Source organism: Melozone crissalis, unplaced genomic scaffold (assembly GCF_028551555.1).
Source record: "Melozone crissalis strain CALT ecotype California unplaced genomic scaffold, PUWL_Pcris_2 ptg000092l_1, whole genome shotgun sequence".
NCBI lineage: Eukaryota > Metazoa > Chordata > Aves > Passeriformes > Passerellidae > Melozone > Melozone crissalis.
In genome coordinates, this window is record NW_026535869.1 from 237154 (window position 1) to 255287 (window position 18134).

The following is an 18134-nucleotide window of genomic DNA, read 5'->3' on the forward strand; positions in this document are numbered from 1 at the left end:
GCCGCCGAGCCACGCCCCCTGGTGAACCACGCCCCCATGCTCCGCCCAGGTCCCGCCCTCGTTCGGCTCGGCTCGGCCAAGTTCGGCATGGCTCGGGTTCGGCTCGGGCTGGGCACGGCTCGCGTGGATCCAGCCGGGCCCGGTGCGGCCCCGGACCCCTTCCTCTTTCGGGCTCCGCCCCTTCCACTGGCCTCTCCCCGTCCCGATGTTCCGGCCGCTCGCCGCTGGTGGCTCCGGGCCCTTGCCGCGGTGCCCGCGATCTCTGGTGCTCGATGCCGTGCCCTTCAGCTCCCTCCCAGCCCTGCCCAGAGCCCCCGGTCCGTCTGTACCGTACTGCCAGTTCAGAGCCCATGCAGAAAGGAGAGCCTGGTTCACAAATGCTTTAAGACCGGGCAGTCAGCGCCACAACCCCCATCCGGCCCCAGCACAGGGGGACAACGCTCCGAAATTATAAAAGGTTTACAAAAGGGGTCTGAGTCTACACAGTGGGACATCCCGGCCGCACGGGGCTGGGGGGCCCTCACCGTCTCCTTCCCTGGAACACTGTGGCAGCAACAATCAGCATCAGCCTCAAAACCAGCACCTCCCCAACCCAGAGGGCTCAGGTCCCAGCAGCTCTTTGGCAGCTTTTTACATTTCAGCACTTTGATATTGTTCCAATAAAGTTTGTTTCTAGAAAGTCAGCATAAAAAAAACCTTACTCCCGTTGCCTGGACAGGCAACACTCAGGACCACCCAGCTGTGCCCAACGCAGGCCCGTGACGGTGTGCACAGCCCTTGGCAGGAGGCGTAGCAGGGACCACGGTCCCTCAGGAGCTCCTCGCTGCTTGGGAGGCTCACAAGTCCATGCAGCTGGTGGATCTGGGATGCACAGCACCGCCCTCAGTTCATGAACTGGGTATAGCCCTCTGCCCCGGTGACAATGACGTCCATCCAGATGCGCATGGCCTCGGCTGATGGTGCCACCATGTAGTAGAGTCGGTCGTGGGTCTTGACACAGAACGTGAGCGCAGGGTTTGGGCTCTGCAGGGGAGGATGAAATCAGCACTCTGTTCCCCTCTGAGCAGCAGCAATCCCCCCCTGGTCCCCCACAGGGCCCAGCACTGGGGTCCTGCCCTTGGTGCCCTGAGGCTGGCACCATCAGGGGCCACAGACCATTCCAGGAGCACCCCTGGCATGCACTGCCCTGCCACCCCCGACCAGCGTGACAGAGGGCAGGAGAATGGGGACACCCACAGGGGCTGCCAGCGGACAGCGCAGCAGGGGCAGTGCCCAGCTCTCACCTTGGCTGCACTGCGGAGGTGGTCATAGTAAACCTCTTCAATGGCTTGGAAGTAGATAACACCCTTCAGCTTTGTCTCATGTTTATCTGCCCAAGAGAGGGAACTGTTGTGGACTGTGGGTGATGGCATGGGGAGGGGGCACAAGGTGGCATCGGGACTCACCCACGTAGTAGGAGAGGGTGCGCTTCATGCGGTCAAAGACAAACCAGCGCTTCTTCCAAGATTTGATCTTCCCGCCCATCTTGACCAGGTAGCCCTTGCACATCTTCTCTGTCAGGATGATGTGGTAGCAGGTGTCCACGTTGTGGCCCGAGGACTCAATGTGCAGCCGCAGGTTGAAATCCTCCTTGCGGATGGGGAGGTACCGTGTCAGGGGACGAGCCTGGAAAAGCAACACAGCCCTGCAAAGGCCACCGACAGTGACAAGAGCCACGTCCCTCCGCTGCGAGCTGGGACAGCGGCAGCAAGCTGGGCGTGCCTCACAGCCCAGGCTGAGAGAGGGGCACGGCAGCCTGCCTCACACCTGTGAGAAGTGCTTCTCCCGCAGCTTGACCTCCTTCTCCACCAGCTTCTGCCGCCGCGCGGTCTCATCCTGCAGCCGGCGTTCCAGCTGCTCCCGCCGCCAGCGCTCGTCCTCCAGCGCCTGCTGCCGCAGCTCCATCTCCCGCTCCTGCCAGCACACGCAGGCACTCAGCCCCAGCACTGGAGTCCTGCTTGCCACCCAGCCGCGGCGCTGGTGCCCCCACTCACCCGGGACTCCATCAACCGCGACTTCTCCTCGTGTGCCTCCTTCAGCATCTTCTCCATCTCCTCAATCCTCCCTGTCTCCATCCCGCTGGCACTGCAAAACAGCCACAGCTGCTGCGCCAGCAGGAAGGACCTTGAGCCAGCAGCATACCAGCAGAGCGAGCTGTCCTCTGGCCATAGGAGCTGGCCCCAGGATTACCTGGAGATATTGTCCGGCGAGCACGCGGAGTTGTTGCCGATGGAGATGCTGGTGTCCATGCTGTCTGAGCTCTCCAGGCTGAGCGTGTCATAGGCGTGGTCCAGCTCCTCAGCCCGGGGTCCGGCACCGTGGGGACGGCTGTGGTGGAGGATGGAGTGGTGCACAAGCCGGGGGAAGTTAGTGGGGAAGGGGGGCTGCCCATGCAGGGCTTCCCACTGGGACTGCGCCTCGGCAGCCGCTTTCTGCTTCAGCTCTGCCAGCCGCCGTTTCTGCTCCTCGATCACCTGCCGACCTGTGCCACGGCAAGATGATAACACCAAGTTAAAAGCGCCACATTCAGAGCCACAGCATGGTGGGCAAAGGGGGTGGCACAGGCAGAAGACACAACAGGCACAGCTGGAACCACGAAGGCACGGTAGGGGCAGAGGCGGGAGCTGCAGTCACAGCTCTCTGGCAAGCACTGCAACCTGTCTGGGCAGCAGCAGGGGACACATGCGCCAGGCTGGTAAGGAACAAGCAGGGCAAAGCATTTGCAGGCTAGGGAAGCACAGGCTTGTCTCTTAGCAGATGTTGAGATCCACCTGGCACCCTAGACTGGTCATGCCCCTCTTATGTATGGCAGAAGGTGCCAGAAAACAGCCATGCTGCTGCCTCTGGGCTGCTCTAGGCAGTCCGAGTCACCCCACATCTCTACCTGGTAGATTGCCTGGCTGCAAGGGCTCTGCTGGGAGCAGCTTGGCTGGAGATGGGCCGTCAGGTGGAGGGGTCAGGAGGAAAGAGAGGGGGAAAAAGCAAGAGACTGTGAGAGAGGCACCGCATCCTGCTGGAGCATTGCTGCTGTCGCCACCCTCGGCCAGGCTCCCTTCTCCATTGCCCAAGTGGCAGCAGGGAGAGCGTCTCCCGAGGTCCCACCACCCCCCGGAGCCAGAGCTCACCCTTCTGCTGCAGGGCCAGCTGGCGCTTGGTCTCGATGTCCTGCAGCGTGGCCACCAGGTTGCGGGACAGGCTGCCCGCCGGGCTGGGGGGGCCCTGGGCAGGACAGTGGGCGGTCAGCTGCGAGGATGGGCACGGGGGCTGGCACAGGCAGGCGTGAGCCATGGCCAGGGTGCCTGGGTCCCCTGGCAGCCGTACCTTGGGAGAGGGGCTGCGCTCCAGCACGGAGAGGTTGAGCTGCGAGGACGAAGGGGTCCCGCTCTTCATCCGAGGGGTGAGGACACCAGCACCAGCCTCTGCTTTTGCACGATAGACCTGAGCACAGAGACACAGCAGGACAGAGACGTGGGGCAACTGCAAAAGTCCTCCTGGACAGATAGCTCCCCAGATCCTGCTCTGAGTCAGTGCCATCCTGGCAAAGGGATGCAGCCCAAGAGGAGGCAGAGACTGCCTACCCTTTGCCTGCAGCGGCAGCCAGAGCCCCAGCAGCACTCAGGGTACAGGGTCCACAGGAACGTCCCCACACTGCCCCACTTTGGCCACAACCAGCGGCCCCAAAGCCTGAGCCTCGGCAGCAGAGAGCCAGGATTACCTGCAGAGCCTTGTGAGAGGAGTGAGCTTTAGCTGGAAGTGGAGGAGGGGAAGAAGAAGGAGAGACAGAGGAAGAGGAGGTCTCAAAGCCAGCCATAACCTCCTGGTACCACTTCTCTAAATCAAGAGCCGGGAGACACACAGGGCCTCCCAACAGCTGCTGCTCCATCTGGAGAGAGAGGCTGCGTGAGAAAGGATGAAGGACAAATGCAGCAAGAGGGACAGATGCACAGAGAAGAGGTTGAAGCATTCCTGCCTATGCCTGCACCAATCCCCCAGAACTTAACATGCAAACCCCTGCGGATCCTGTGCACTCCGTGGCTAAGTCCCAGCAGCTGTAGGAGCTGTTTGCTGTTCAAGAGAATGTGAGAACTGATCAAGCACAAAGACCCCCTGCCCTGGGGACAGTGGAGCAGCAGGCAGGACAGCCAAGGGTGTGTGGAGTGTCAAGAGCCTGAGCTGCTGCTCAGCTCCATCTGCAGCTCACCCCTTCCCATGCATCTCCATCACCTCCCAGGGAGAGTACAAGGGGCCAAAGGGAGGGAAACAGGGCACCAACCTCTGCAGAGACAAAGGGAGAAGGGAGAGATGGAAGAGGAGGAAGAAGAGGAGCACAGCCTGAGGATGAAGGAGCCGGAGGGGTACAGCCCAGCAGGGAAGCAGCAGGGGTGTGGAGGCTGCCCAGGATACCCGAGAGCTGCTCTACGGTCACATACTGGGCAGAGAGAAGCAGATTGAACCAGGTTAAGAGCTGGGGCAAGCGGGCACAGAGGAACGAGCAGGCAGCTCCAGCCCCCACAGGAAGGTTCATTGTCCTGGGAGGAAAAGCAGACGGTGCAGCAGCCACCCTGCTGCTGGGCACGGGGTCAGTCCTGCTCTGCATCCTCCTCGCTTGAGACAAGCAGCCAGGACTGCAGCCCACAGACAGAGGGCTGCCCCTCCCACTGCTGGGCACCCACTCTGCTCCTGCCCTGCCACTGCACCCAGAGCGGGCGAGAAGTGCACCCCGCAAGGAGAGCGGGCACTGGAGCCTCTGCTCCCCACGAGCTCAGCCAGACAAGCGTCCTGACCCCAGAGAGATGTGGCTCCAGGCCCCAGGGCTCACGGGGGGCTGAGCTGCCTCCCTGCCTGCAGGCAACCCGAGGGAGCAAACCCGAGCATGCTCTGGGGCAGGTACCTCGTTGGCTGTGGGAGCTGCAGCAAGCAAGAAAGAGCTCTGAGCGGCAGCAGGGGCAGCAGCAGAAGCTTTAGTGTCCAGGCTGGGGCCACGTGCATTACTGCAGAACCTGAAAACGTCAGACAGCCTCATGTACTCCTAGAAATCCATGGCAAGGGAGAAGGAGAAGAGTTAGACCCATGTGCTAGCATCACGGCACTGACTGCATAGTGGGAGCAAACCTCCCTGTGCATTCCTGCCCCAACCCTGCCTCCCCAGCACTGCCCTGCTGCCCATGGTGTCCCCAGCATGCAGCACCTTGGGGTGCTCGAGCTGGGCTGGGTGTGCTGGCACCCATCTTGCTCCAGCCTCCAGTGCAGCTTTCCTGAGTGCCTACAAGGGGCAGGGATGCCTCGGGGTCCTCCACGGGCCACAAGTCCTCCCTAGTGCAGCACCACTGGGGGAGGCACCTCGAGCTGTGCTGAGCCAGCTTAAAACCCACTTCCTCATCCTTTCTGAACCAAACATGCTAAAGCTGGGGACTTGCTCTTATTTTGGGAAAGCCATGCTAGCACGACCCTACAGGATGCTGTCAGGAGGTGCCCAGCCAGATGGCAAGCAGTGAGCAAGGGGGAAACCACTGCACCAGGATTAAATTAGGGAGCAGTGGCAGGAACTGGGATGCCCAGCAGGCTCAGGAGAGTGCCTGGAATCAGGGACTGAGTGTTAATGAGCACAGCTGCCAGACATCTGTATGACAAATGCTCCGGCCATGCTGCTGTGGGGCTGCCCTGCTGCCTGGGGGTGACATTAGGCCACAAAAGGGGTCTCGGCCAAGGAGGGGTAAGTGAGCAAGCACATGCAGCTAGTCCCTCTAGTTAGTTACCTCTTGTGCCTTGGGGTAGGAGTAGGTGGCAGGAGAAGCTAAGGAGGCAGCTGCTGCTGGCAGGGGGCTCAGGGGCTTAGGCCCCTCCAACAGCTCATAAGGTTCTGAGATGTGGAGGGTCTCCTGTTGAAGGGTAAAGGTCATGTAGGCAAGGTGGGCAGAGATAGCAAGGTGGCAGCAGCAGGAGTCCCACTGCAGGCAGGCACGAGGGGACTCTGCCATCTTGTGCCTCTTACCAGCAGCAGGTCAGGCAGTACCACAGCCCCTGAGGGCATCATGGTTGTGGCTCCCCATTCAGAGCCACGAGCAAGGTAATGGGGCAACTCACTCCCACCTAAAAGTCCCCTGGACCAGCACCAAGACATCCCCACACTTGCTCTCCAGCAGCGATGGGACCCTAAGCAATCCTGTCCCATGGGCAGCTCTGTTGCATTTCCCCTTCCTCTCCCCCAGCCTCTGCAGCCCATGGAGAGACTTTGAGCAGGTGGAAGCACCTGGCTCTGGTCAGAAGGTACTTGGGAACTGCTGCAGAGCAAAGCTGGTGGTGCACAAGGCTCATTCTCACTGACGGCTGCAGCTTAGGAGAGAGAGCAGCTCTAAGGACCACAGCCTCCTCTCTACCAACTTACCTCTCGGAGAGCTGAGGACATTTTTGGGAAGCTCCTGCCACCTGTGACAAGCTGGTATCGCCTCTCCAGAGACACGAGCTTCTCCTTCTCCTGCACAGGGGGTGACAGGTCAGAGGCAGCTCATGGCTACTGGCACCCCATGGCAGCTCTCGCTGCCTGCCAGCCACCTGTCAGGAGCTGGCAGGATCTGGTCCCCTGCCTCGAGCCCCCCAGGAGCATACAGTCAGGCCATTGCCTTCTGCAGGAGCTGCATTACAGTCAGGGCCTTACCTTCTGCAGGAGCTGCAGGACGCTGCTGCGCTCCCTGGCCAGGCGCTCGGCCTCCTGCGCGCTCTGCAGCCGGATCTGGGCAGCCTGGGCATCCAGGGCAGCCACCCGCTCCTGGGGAGCGGCAGCAGAGATGAGCTGGCTGCTGGGAGCCCTGGGACGCAGCCCGGCCCAGGGGCACAGCCCCTCGGAGCTCCCCCTGCCATGCCCACCTTCCTGCGGGCGATGCTGCGGTGGCACTCGGCCCGGCTCTGCAGCAGCTGCTGCCCTCGCGCCTCCCGCTCCTCTTCCAGGTGGCTCTCCCGCTCCAGCTGCTGGAACTCCAGGTCCTCAAACAGCTTGGCCTCCGTCTCCAGTGCCTCTGCCTCCTTCGAACACACGAGAGCACTGTGAGTGGATCACACTCGCTGGATGGGCACCTCTGCGTCCTGCAGGCAGGTCTCCCGCAGCAAAGCCTCCTGCCGTGCCTCCACATCCTACTGGTGCTGGCCAGGAACACGAGCTGGTGGCCAAGCCTGTCCCCTGTGCCTGCTGTGGCAGGCAGGCAGTTTTGCCCTCTGCTGGGCATCGGAAACACAAGAGATTCTGACGGGAGTGTCTGCAGACAGAAGAAGGCAATGGAGGCACCCAGAACTGGCCAGCACAGAGCAGTCACCCCCATGAGATGAGCCTGCCACAGCCAGGGGCTTTGCCAGCCCTCGGAGACCAGCTGCCCCTGCTGAAGCACACATGGGCTAAAGCCGTGCCCTGACAGGTAACAAAACGCCAGCATAACCACCAACAGCAACACTGTGTCACCAAGCCTGCAGGTGGCAAAGCCCCAACAGACAGACAAGCACCATGCTGGACAAACTCCCGTGTGTCCTTCCAGCCTTCATGCACCGACAGCACGTGGCAGCACTCAGCCCAGGCCTGCCAGTGCCACCCTGGCAGCCAGCGTGCCATGCACCCCACGGGGATGTGTTTCACCCTGCTCCACGAGACGGGCAGCCAGTGACACAGCACTGATGTGCTGGCTCCTGAGGGCTCCCACACGCAGATGCTGCTCCAGCACCCCCCTGCCCACTCTACACCAGACCCTCATCCAGAATGCGCGTGCCTGGCCGGAGCAGGCTGTGGCAATGTGGGTTTATCTGAGCAGGCATTAGCCATGGGCTGGGGAAAGTCAACCACTTCCAGAAAATACCAGGTAATAGGAAAAATGCTGAGGACTAGCAGTAACACATATCAACGTGACCGTGTGAATGAACGTTCTCAGGATACAGCTGGAGGCAGCCAGATGAGGATGCAGCAGCCCCAGGGCTGCCCAGCCTGCCCTCCGTGCAGGGCAGGGTCCGTGCCGGCGCCCTGCCCGTCCCGAGGAGCTGTGCCAGCGGGCCCCGAGGAGCTCTGCCGAGCTGTCCCGCGCCCCGGGCGAGGGGCAAGCTTACCAGGACGGTGGTGCCCGGCGCCAGCCGCCTCCAGCCCGGGCGCGACGCTCCCAGTGCGGCCCGGCTGGCAGGGAAGAGCTGGCCTAAGCTGGAGCGGAGGGAGGTGGGCCATGGTCCGGGAGGGGTGGGGGGAGACACTGACCCTTCGCATCTGCTCCTGCAATTGCTCCCGCATTGACTCGGGGCACTTAGCAAGGTGGCTCTTCGACTCATGGTAAAGCGCCTGGAGTTGCTCTAGCTCCTTCCTTTCAGCATCAACCTTTGCCCTTTCCTGAATTAGGGGAGAACAAGACAAAACAAAAAAAAAAAAAGGAAAAGAAAAAGGAAAAAAAAAAAAAAAAAGAAGACACACTTCTCAAATGGGCGCCATGCAGAAGCTGTGAGTTAGAGAGGAGCTCAGCTGGAGACAGAGGGGGCTCAGGAGAAGGAACAGCATGGCAGCTACAGGGGGATCCAGAGATCAAGAGACACGAGACACAGGAACTGGCTGAGCACTGTTAGAGGAGTTACAGCCAGCCCCTGACCTCAGCTTTGTGTTTCCAAGAACAAACTTGCAGGCAGCAAAAAGATCAACGCTGATAGTATGGTTCAGGTCATCCCAATCCTGCACACAGCTGCATCACAATAACCACTAACTGGCTTTGTTAACTGCTACCAGTTAGGGACTGCAGGTCCTGAATGCAGGAAGAGAAGGTCATGGACCACCCTCATCCATTAGAAGGAGAGGGCAGCAGTGAAAAAAGGAGGCTGTGGTCCAGCAAGAGATGCTGAGGCTATGATGAGCCAGCAGCAGAGCAGACACTGACTCCTGGGCTGGGATGAGGGGCCTGGCCACAGGAGCAGTAAAACGGGGCCAGCAGCATGGGACTGGCATAGGGGAACCACCCACAGGGTTGGCGGCACCGTACGGGGGCTTGGCATTGAGAAATGCTTGCTGCAAGGAACCCTGTGCTCCACACAGAGATGGGACATCATGAAAAGGGCTATGAGGGGACGTGCTGGCAGGGAGGCAAGGCTGGTACAGGCAGATGCCCCAGCAGAGGAGCGGTGGATTTCCTGGGGGCTCTAGATGTGCAGAGATGTCAGAGGTGACGGCAGAGTTCAGAGCAGGCGCTGTTAGTGTGAGCAGTGCAGATGGGTTAGGAAAGTGGGTGGTTAGGTCAGCAGAGAGGCTGGGAGAGGGCTTCCCCTGTGCTCCTCTCCTGGCTCTGCATGAGCCTGTCCCTGGCTACAGAAGATACCTACAAAGGGCTGGAAGACCAAAACCAGAACAAAACCCCCAAACGCTGTAGGAGCATCACTGGGAGGCACCAATGGCCACTCTGCCAGGCCACAGGCATCCCAACAGCTCTGGCACCCACAGCCACGGGGCAGGCCAGACCCCAAGGGACACTGATGCCACATGAGGGTGGCACAGAGCTGCTGGTGGGACCTTGGCATAGGCTGCACAGGACAATGGCCTCCGGCAGCAGGGACTGGATCCCAGCAGCTTTCCTGTCAACAAGGCCACGCCACACTGCCTGCAAGGCTGTGGGACAGCCAGCAACCAGCAGCTGGGACAAACATCCCACACAGGCACCCATGGCACTGCCTTCAGGCAGTAACTGCACTACAGGCAACATCGGGCAAAGGGGGCCAGGACCCCCTCCTAAAGATAAACCCTGCAGTGGTTTTCCAGCCACCGCCAGCAAGCCAAACACTACAGCAACAGCTGCCATCACTCATGAAGGCGCAGCAGAGTGAGGTGACTTGCTGCAAGACACAGTTCCCCAGCGAGGACAGGTAATGGGGAGAGCCAAGGCCTCTGCTCCGGCACTGCCCACCGCAGGCAGCAGCATCTGGAAAGCCTCACACCAGTCTCCCTGCCAGAGCAACAGGCAGCAGCTGAAACGCTTCCTGAACATTGGCTGTGCTCTCCTCCAGCAGGGCTGTTTGACCAAGCCCAGGCAGGCAGGCAGACAGACAGACAGACAGATCCCCCCACAATGCAAACCACAGGGGCTGCTCTCCAAAGCCTCTGTGGAGCCCAGGGTCTGGAGAACGTGTCCGCAGGGAAAGGCTGCAGCATGAGGCATTGCAGCACGGGCTGTGAGTGCCAGGGAGGGTATGGCACAGCTGGTGACAGTGGGAACCTGTGACGGGGCCCACCTTGTCCCGCTCCTTGCGGATGCTGGCGTCCAGGCTGGAGAGCTTCTCCTGCAGCTGCTGCGCTGCCTCCTGCTCCTGCCGCAGCCGCAGCACCTCCGACTCCCGCTCACCCTGCAGCAGCGCCCGCTCCATCTCTGCCTGCACGACACAGCAGCGTCAGGATTGCTGCTCCTGCTGGATCTAGCTCATACCCTCAGGGTTTAGTGCTGACTGGTGAGGGCAGCAAGCAGCAGGGGACCCAGCAGTGTCCCCTGAGCTCTCACCTCTCGTGATGTCTCCTGCAGCTGCTGCTCCAGCTCCTTGACACGACCCTTCAGCTGCTCCAGGCGTCCGAGGACACCGGCACGCTCCTCCTCCAGGCGCTGTGCCTCCTTGGCCCGGGGTCCTGTCAGCTTCTCGTGCTGTGGAAGGGGCTGATTGGCATGGCACAGTGCAGCATGGCATGGAACAGAATGGCACAGATGTCCCCTTACCTCGTGGTGGGTACTCTCCGTGCTGCTGCACTCCTCCTTCAGGTTCTCCTCATCTGATCTCTCCACACTCTCCCTCTGCTGCAGCTCTTCGACAGCGTGGCCCAGAGCCATGGCACCCCTGGGCACCCACTGGCCAGCATCCGTGTCACCAGCCAGGAGCCTGTGTGTGTCACCGGGCTCAGTGCCGTCTGTCTTGGTGTACTCAGCACAGAGGTTCAGGATGGTCTCCAGGCGCTGCCGCTCCTGTAAGAAAGGATGGTCCCCATCCAGCACGTGCTGTGGCAGGAGCAGACAGAGTCCCGTGCCAATGGTGGCCCCCACAATACGGCCCCGCACGGTGGGGTGGGCAGGCAACGCTACAAAGCACAATGCAGCCAGCTGGACCCCACAGCAGAGGCAGGCACGCGATGTGCTGGAGCTGGAGACAGACTAATGACAGGCAGCAGTGCCGGCTGCCGAGCGCCGCCGCTATTTCCAGGCAGTGACTCAGGCTGCCTGCGCCAGGCGTGAGTCAGGGCTGAGCAAACACAGCCCTGGCGGCTCAGCCCGGCCCGCAGGACTGCCAGAGACACGGCAAACCTCATCCAGGCAGATGCCAGTCCCATAAAAACTCCACCAGCCCTAAATATAGACGCAACGTCCACAGAGCCACGGCACCACCACCAGCAGATGGGCCCTGGCAGGGATGGACAAGATGTGGAGAGTTTTGCAAGGGGCACCACCATTTTGGCCAGTAGCCCTGGGGCCATGCCAGCCCCACCAGCTTCCACAGGCTGCTGTAAGCTGGAGGCTTTGTATTCCCAGGGAGCTACTGAGCACCGATGGCTGCTCCTGGCCATAATCCCCCTGGATGAGCCGGCAGCCTGGCAGCTGTGGCAAATCCCCAAGAGGCAAAGGCCAGGTTTCAGAGCAGCAAACAACAACAGCTATTTGCTAAGAGGGTGTCCCACAGTCAAACGTGTCCCCTCCCAGCCCCAAGGCTCACCAGGCGCTCCATCTCCTGCTCCCGAACCCGCTCCTGCCGCTGCCGCCGATGGTACTCCAGCAGTTCATCCTCGTTGTCACTGATCTCAGTGATGCTGTTCTTGCGCTCCCGGGAGCCCGCTGGCAGCCGTGGGTCCCCCAAAGGCTTCCTGGGGGCGCGGGGGCTCTGCCGGGGCGAGGGCACAGTCGGGGAGCCCAGCCCATACGTGGGGCTCAGGCAAGTACTGAAACTGGGACGGCGCGTGGGGTTCTCTGCCAGCGGTGGGGGTGAAGGACCCCCAGCACCTTTCGACTCCTCCGGGCCCTTGCGCCTGGCACGGGGACTGCCAGGCACGTCCCTGCCCAGCCGGGGCTGCGGGGAGGGGGCGTCGGGGGCCAGCCGGGGGCTGGCAGCCCGGCGTGACAAGGAAGGACTCAGGGGAGGCAGCTCCCGCATGCTCTCGAGGTTCCTCCGGGCAGCCCGTGGGCTCTCGGGGGGCTGCAGCCGGGTCTCTGGGGCTGCCCTGCCGGCGGGCTGCCGGCCGGGGGCCAGAGAGTCCCGTGGCTCCCGGAAGGGACTGGGGGGCCGCTCCTGCAGGGCCACCCGCGGCCGCGGCGCCGCCCTGGGCGTCAGCCGGGGGCTGCCCCCGCGGTGGTCCCCGAGCCTCTCAGCTGGCCAGGGCTCACCAGAACCGCCAGCAGGCAGAGCGGGGGGCTGGACAGAATGGTTGTAGCTGGAGGAGCGCAGTGGGAGAGGGGGCGGCACGGCCGGGCCTTGCTCTTGGCTGCTGAGTGAGGGGCTGGTGTAGCTACTGCTGCTGGCTGGGGAGGAGAGGGGAGAGAAGTTCTCATAGCTGGAGCCCCCTGAAGCAGCCCCAGGGCTGGGTGGGGGGGACAGGAGGCAGCGGCCAGCCCCGTTCACCACAGGGGAGAGGGGAGATCGGCCGCAGGCAGGCAGCTTCTGGATGCCAGGGGTTGTGGATTCCTCCAGCACCAGTGAGTCCATGATGTCCTGCAGGTCCTTCTCGATGGAGCTGACAAGGGAGCTGTGGCTGTGACACCCACGCTCTGACAGCTGGTGGCCACCATTCACCAGGGCCTCGGATTCTGCAGGGAAACAAAGGAGAAGGCATCAGGGTGGCGTGACTCCACCGCAGCCCCTGCCTGGGTCGGGTCCTATGGGGCAGCCTGGCATCATTCTTACACCTTGCAGAGTCAGAGCTGGGTAGCAGCCCCTCTCTGCTGTCCCCCTTCCCACTCCAGCCGGGACAGGGAGGAGGCTGGAATCCTGCTAGTCCCATCACCCAGGAGACAGAAACCTGAGAGGACAGCCACCCTCCCTGCCTCGAAGCTCCCTGCTCCACTGCCTGGAGAGCAGCTGCCCTCAGCCCTCACTGGCACCCACCACTTGCCCCCTGCACACTCTGGCTTCCCAGCAAGGGGCCAGAGATGCAATAGCCAAAAGCTGCTGACCTGCAGCACGTCCAGACCCACCACCAGGTCGCCCGCAGCCTGCCCACAGCCCGGCCAGGGTGCCCCTGCCTGGGCTGCCCCCGCTCCCTGCGCAGCACCGATGTGCCTGTCACTCAGGGCGCCAGCGAATGGCAGCAGCCTGGAGCCCGGCCAGGACAGCGTGCCACCCGGGCTGCGTCATCCCCTGGCACCCAGCGGCTCCCCACGGCAGCTGGCACTGCCTTCATCCTGGGAAGATGTGCCACAGCCCTGCCAGTGTGATCCCACCCCGTCCTGCGTGGCAGAGAGTGGGCACGCAGGGCCCACACAGGATGCTGCACGGTTGCATGATGCTCCTCGGCCACAGCACCTCCCTGAGCCCCTCCTCCCGTCCCCAGCTGCGGGCATGCTGCCTTCCCAACACACACGTGGCACGGGAAGGCAGCCAAGCTCCTCTCCCTGTGCCAGGGCGTGCTGGTCGGGGCAGGGATAAGGGCTACCAGCCCAGGGATCCGTGCTGGAGATTTGGACATCCCCAGGAACCAGGCACAGTACTGGCTCCTGGCCCACTGCTCCACGGACAGGCAGACACAGCAAGATAAGCTCATGAGATGAAGGGCAGCAGCCAGAAGAATGGCCTTCACAGCCCCAGCACATAAACACCCGCCTCCAAGCAATGGGGGGGCTCCGACGGGCGATGGCTCTGCCACGGCCAGGCTGGGCAGAACTGAAAGCCATGCCTCAGTGCCCCCACAGTCAACCTCTTTGAGGGGATATTAATCATTAACAAATACCAGTGCAGCTGCCATACCGTGCTGAGCTGAGGGATGGCACATCACAGCCGGGTGTAAGCCTGAGTGCAACAGGACAGGGCTGGGAGAGCACTGGGCACTGGCAAGGCTGATGGGTCAGCATCTGCCCTGCCCCACCAGGGACAAGGGGGGTCACCTACTTGCTGGTAGCCCATAGAGAGCCGACGGGTTCCTGCCCCCCGCGGGGATCATGCTCTTAATCCACTTGGCCTCAGCAGGGTGGTTGAAGCGGAGGAAGGTGGCCTGGCCCAGGCAGACGGTGCACCCTTGGGAGAGAGGAGAGAGGGCTCAGCTGCTAGCCGGCAATATCAGAGCGGTTCCAGAGAGCGCCGGGAGGCAGTCGGGCATTGCTCGCCCCAAGATGCGCCCTCGGGAAGGGAGCGGGCTCCCGCTGTCAGCAGAGGCTTAGGGGAGGCTGAAATCCAGGTCAGCGCAGCAGCTGCCGGCAGCGCATCCCAGGGCAGGCACAGCTGGGGTCCCGCCGGGGGCCGCGGGGGAGCTGGCAGCACTCCAGGGCTTGCGTGGCTGCCAGCTGCAGACAAGACAGCTCCTGTCCCTGCTTGCAAAGCGTCTCTTCTCGGCCCAAAGCAGCAGCCCTCTTGGGGCAAGGCTGCCGAGCAGCCCCGAGGAGGAAGGCACCTGAGGAAGGGAAGGGGAGCGGAGCCGCGGGCGCCCGCCGTGGTTCACCTGCTGCCCGCGGTGCTGGGGAGGCATGTGCTGGCAGCGGGGAGCACCAGGCGGCGAGGAGGCGGGCTGCCGCCGACACACCCCACTTTGAAGCGCCTGCCAGGGCTCTGGGAGAGGCTCGCTCCATACCAACAGCCGCTGCTGAAAATCCCTCGCCGGAGGGGACGTGTTCTTTGGAGCACCCGTCAGCCCAGCTCTCAGCAAGAAGAGCGAGAGGCACTACCGAGTAACTGCCGTCGCCGTCCGGGGGCCTGGATCCCCTGTCTGTGCGCCAGGGCGGGACGGAGTCCTGCTCACCCCGGCCCCACGAGGGCATGCCGCCCGCCAGGGAGCAGCGCCGACGCCCAGGCTGTCCCGGAGAGATGCATCACTGCCCTGTGCCTTCCTTCCCATCGTGCCGGCATCAGCGGAGCCACAGGTCGCGCCGGCAAAGCGAATAAACTGCACCGCGAGCATCGGCCTGACAGCCCCGCAGTCCATTCCGCTGGGGCCCTGCACAGATGCTGTCCCTGCTCTGTCATGTCCCTGCCTGCCCCCGGGGACAGGAGGATGGGCGGCTCGGCTGAGCCCTGCCCGCACCTCGCCGCCTGCCACGGCACCGGCGAGACCCCAGCGCCTCGCGGGCGTCGCGCCGGAGCCCTCCCCGCGGCCACGTGGCTCCCATTGTCCCCGCGGGGCAGCGCCCACGCCGGCGGGTCCCCCCTTCCCGGGGCACGGGGGCAGGCGCGGGGAGCGCGGCGGCACCGCCCGCGGGGCGCTCCGGCTCCGCGACCCCGAGCGACGGGAGCGAGCCCCGCCCGGCGCGGACACGCGCGGCCGCAGCTCCGCACTCACCTCGACACCGCCGCCGCCGCCGCCCGGGCAGCGCCGCGCCGCCCCCGGGGAGGGACGGGGGGCCGGGCCTCGCCCGCCCCGCCCGAGGGTCCTCCCCGGGAAGCGGCTCGGGAGCCGGGCAGGGGCGGGGAGCGCGTGGGAAGGGCCTGCGGCTTCGTCCGCGCTCCCGGGAGCGGGCCTGGGGGCCGGCCGGCTCCGAGCCCTGTGGCCACGCAGGCAGGCCAGCCGCGTCCCGGCAGCCATCCGGGAGGACACCCGAGGTGTTTTCCTCTGTCATCTCCCTTCCCAAAGTTGGCTCAGCATCTCCGCTGTTCTTCAAAGCCCACCCGGGTCTCTCCCTTCCCACCTCACTTGACACACGCAGCAAAGCCAGCTCCCAAACTCTGCCAGAACCCGGCAGGTTCCCACCGCAGAGCATAGAGACCAGAAGGATGCTAGCTGGGCTATGCAGCTACAGGATGGCTCCTCAAATACCCCAATACCCAACTGCACAGCTCCACAGGCAAAGGCTCTGGTGAGCACAGCTCTTACCTTGGGTGAGGTGCGTGGGCCGCTGCAGCGGCACGCCGTCGATGGCACAGGCGTTGCCACAGGGGTGCAGGGTGAGTGTCCCTCGCACGTTCTCGATGTAGCAGTGCTGGGGCGCCAGCCCGGCGCCCTGCAGGACGATGTCGGTCCCAGCCGTGCCAATGGTGGTCCTCCCTGCCAGCAGAGACGGTATCTCAGTGTCTCTGTCACCAGCATGCCCGTGGAGACCCCCCGGCACTCACCTTCCTCCAGCGGCAGGAGCGTGACGGCAGTGCTGAGCCGACCGCTGCCCAGGCTCACCAAATGTGGCTTCTCTGTCTGCACTTTCAGCCCCTTGCCCGTGTCAATCAGGTCCAGGGGACTGTTCTGTAGGAGAAGGAGGGATGCTCACCACTCTTGCAGCTGCAGCCCAGTCCCCTGCACTGCCCACCTAGCTGAGCTGCTCTGAAACAGCCACATAGCCAGGATCAATGCCAGACACATGCCACCAGGACTGTCCAGCGGCAAGACGCAGGAAAGTAGGGCTCTCCTGCCTGTGCTACCTATCCCGGGAAGCTGAGGCAAACTGAGGGGAGCTGGAGATCCATGGGGCTTGGGCTGCATCTAAGAGGATCCCAACTGCCAGCCGCTTAGCTCAATGGGCTTTGCTGAGGATCCCATAATAGGATTGGCTGAGACTGGGGAGAGTCTGGAGGGCAGCGCCAGTGGTGGGGCTGGCTGCAGAGGAATCCCAATCAGATTCCCCTGGTCCCACAGAGCAGAGGTCCTGATGCTGTGTGCTCACCTGGATGACAGTCTGGACTCTGCGGGTTGGGCTGGCGGGGGTCCTGCCCGGTGCCTCCATGGTGCCTTCCTGGAGGCGTCGGATGGTACCGGACACGGGCTGCCAGAAGAAACAGAATGGCAGAACGAGTGACCACGCTGGGCGTGGCCTTGATGTATTTTTCCTGCACATCCTGGACAGCAGCCTGAGCACAAACCCTACCCATTCCAAACCAGCATTTGCCATCCTGAGCTCCTGTCTTCATCATGTCAGCAGCTGCCTGAAGCCAGTGAGCATCCCTGCCTGCCAAGGCATGTATCCTACCTAGGCACACATCCCCATCCACCCGGGGAGACTCATGTATGAGCCAGGCATCAGGACAAGACACAGTCCAGGAAGGAAAACTACAAATGCACTCAGTTTTGGGGGCATGGTGTTGGAAAGGCATGCTTTAAATGCCAAGAGCTGTGGGCAGCCAGACCCCAACGGCTGTCATTGGAAAAGCACACACAAGCAAGCACAGGTTCTGGCTGTCCCCAGCAACACCTGCCTGCCGTGCGTGGCACACCTGGGCACCCCTGTCCATGCCACCAGTGCCCAGGCACATGCCTCTGCTCCCACAGTCCAGCAGCAGCTCATAGTGCACATGCTGAGTGTTTCATACCCTTGCCCATGTGGCCAGCAGGCAGGGCCACCACCCATGGAACGGCCATGCTGCCACACATTCTCTGCGTGAGTGGGAGGCAACTCGAGGAGGAACAATTTCCGTCACCCGGCACTCACGCCATGTCGGGACGCTCCGAGGATCTAAATTTACCGTCTGCTGCTCCCTACGTCCCTCCCTTCCGCCCTGGACTAGCTGACTGGGCTTAACCCTTCCCGGGCAGCGTAGACGGGATAGTGCTCCATCCCCGGTAGGAGACGCCGGGGCCGGGGCCGCCAGGAGGAGCCCCGGGCTCGGCTCTCGCCAGCATCGCCGCCCGTCCAGCCAGCCCCGCAGGGTCCCCCCCGCTCGTCCAGCACCGGGCCCAGCTGCGGGGGCGAGCGAACGGCTATTACACACTCTGGAAAAAATGAAACGCTGGAAAACGCCAGGCGTGGGATGCAGGACCTGGATGAAACCCGTGCGCCTCCCGCAACAGCAGGACTGGCCCCACAGCAAGGGCTCCGTGGAGACTACAGCCACACCGCGTGGGATGGGGACAGCTCAGCTAGGGGAAGGGGGGCCTAGAGATAAGGGACCCCCAGAGCAGTTCCCAATTGCTCGCCGGCTGCCGAGGCAGGATCCCTGCTCTCCCTTACCTGCCGCCGGGTCCTGGCGCCGAGCGGGACCCTCCGCGGCAGGGTGCCCAT

General features: G+C 63.0%; 1 protein-coding gene across 1 annotated transcript; it reads right to left on the reverse strand.

Annotated features, from left to right (window-relative positions):
• Positions 1 to 394: 394 nt before the first annotated feature.
• On the reverse strand, positions 395 to 18134 carry PHLDB1 (pleckstrin homology like domain family B member 1). The gene is made up of 27 exons (XM_054291395.1): positions 18084 to 18134; positions 17646 to 17813; positions 16803 to 16901; positions 16261 to 16384; positions 16022 to 16192; positions 14110 to 14235; positions 11728 to 12812; positions 10743 to 10985; positions 10533 to 10670; positions 10270 to 10407; positions 8264 to 8392; positions 6904 to 7059; positions 6695 to 6805; positions 6425 to 6514; positions 5796 to 5918; positions 4931 to 5068; positions 4313 to 4468; positions 3755 to 3922; positions 3361 to 3477; positions 3165 to 3258; positions 2924 to 2968; positions 2230 to 2521; positions 2034 to 2124; positions 1807 to 1953; positions 1446 to 1665; positions 1284 to 1369; positions 395 to 1023 (listed from the first exon to the last, which is right to left on the reverse strand). Exons 1-27 carry the CDS (start codon positions 18132 to 18134, stop codon positions 883 to 885), a joined length of 4647 nt encoding a protein of 1548 aa, XP_054147370.1. The 3' UTR covers positions 395 to 882.

What these genes read in the sequence shown, in the direction of transcription:
- PHLDB1 (XM_054291395.1), bottom strand. Translation starts at nt 18,134, where the DNA reads ATGGGCACCCTGCCGCGGAGGGTCCCGCTCGGCGCCAGGACCCGGCGG. An exon ending in CGGAGAGTACCCACCACGAG is followed by an intron (nt 10,671 to 10,742) that starts GTAAGGGGACAT and finishes CCCCTTCCACAG; the next exon opens with CACGAGAAGCTGACAGGACC. An exon ending in GCAGCCAGGCAATCTACCAG is followed by an intron (nt 2,522 to 2,923) that starts GTAGAGATGTGG and finishes GCCGTGGCACAG; the next exon opens with GTCGGCAGGTGATCGAGGAG.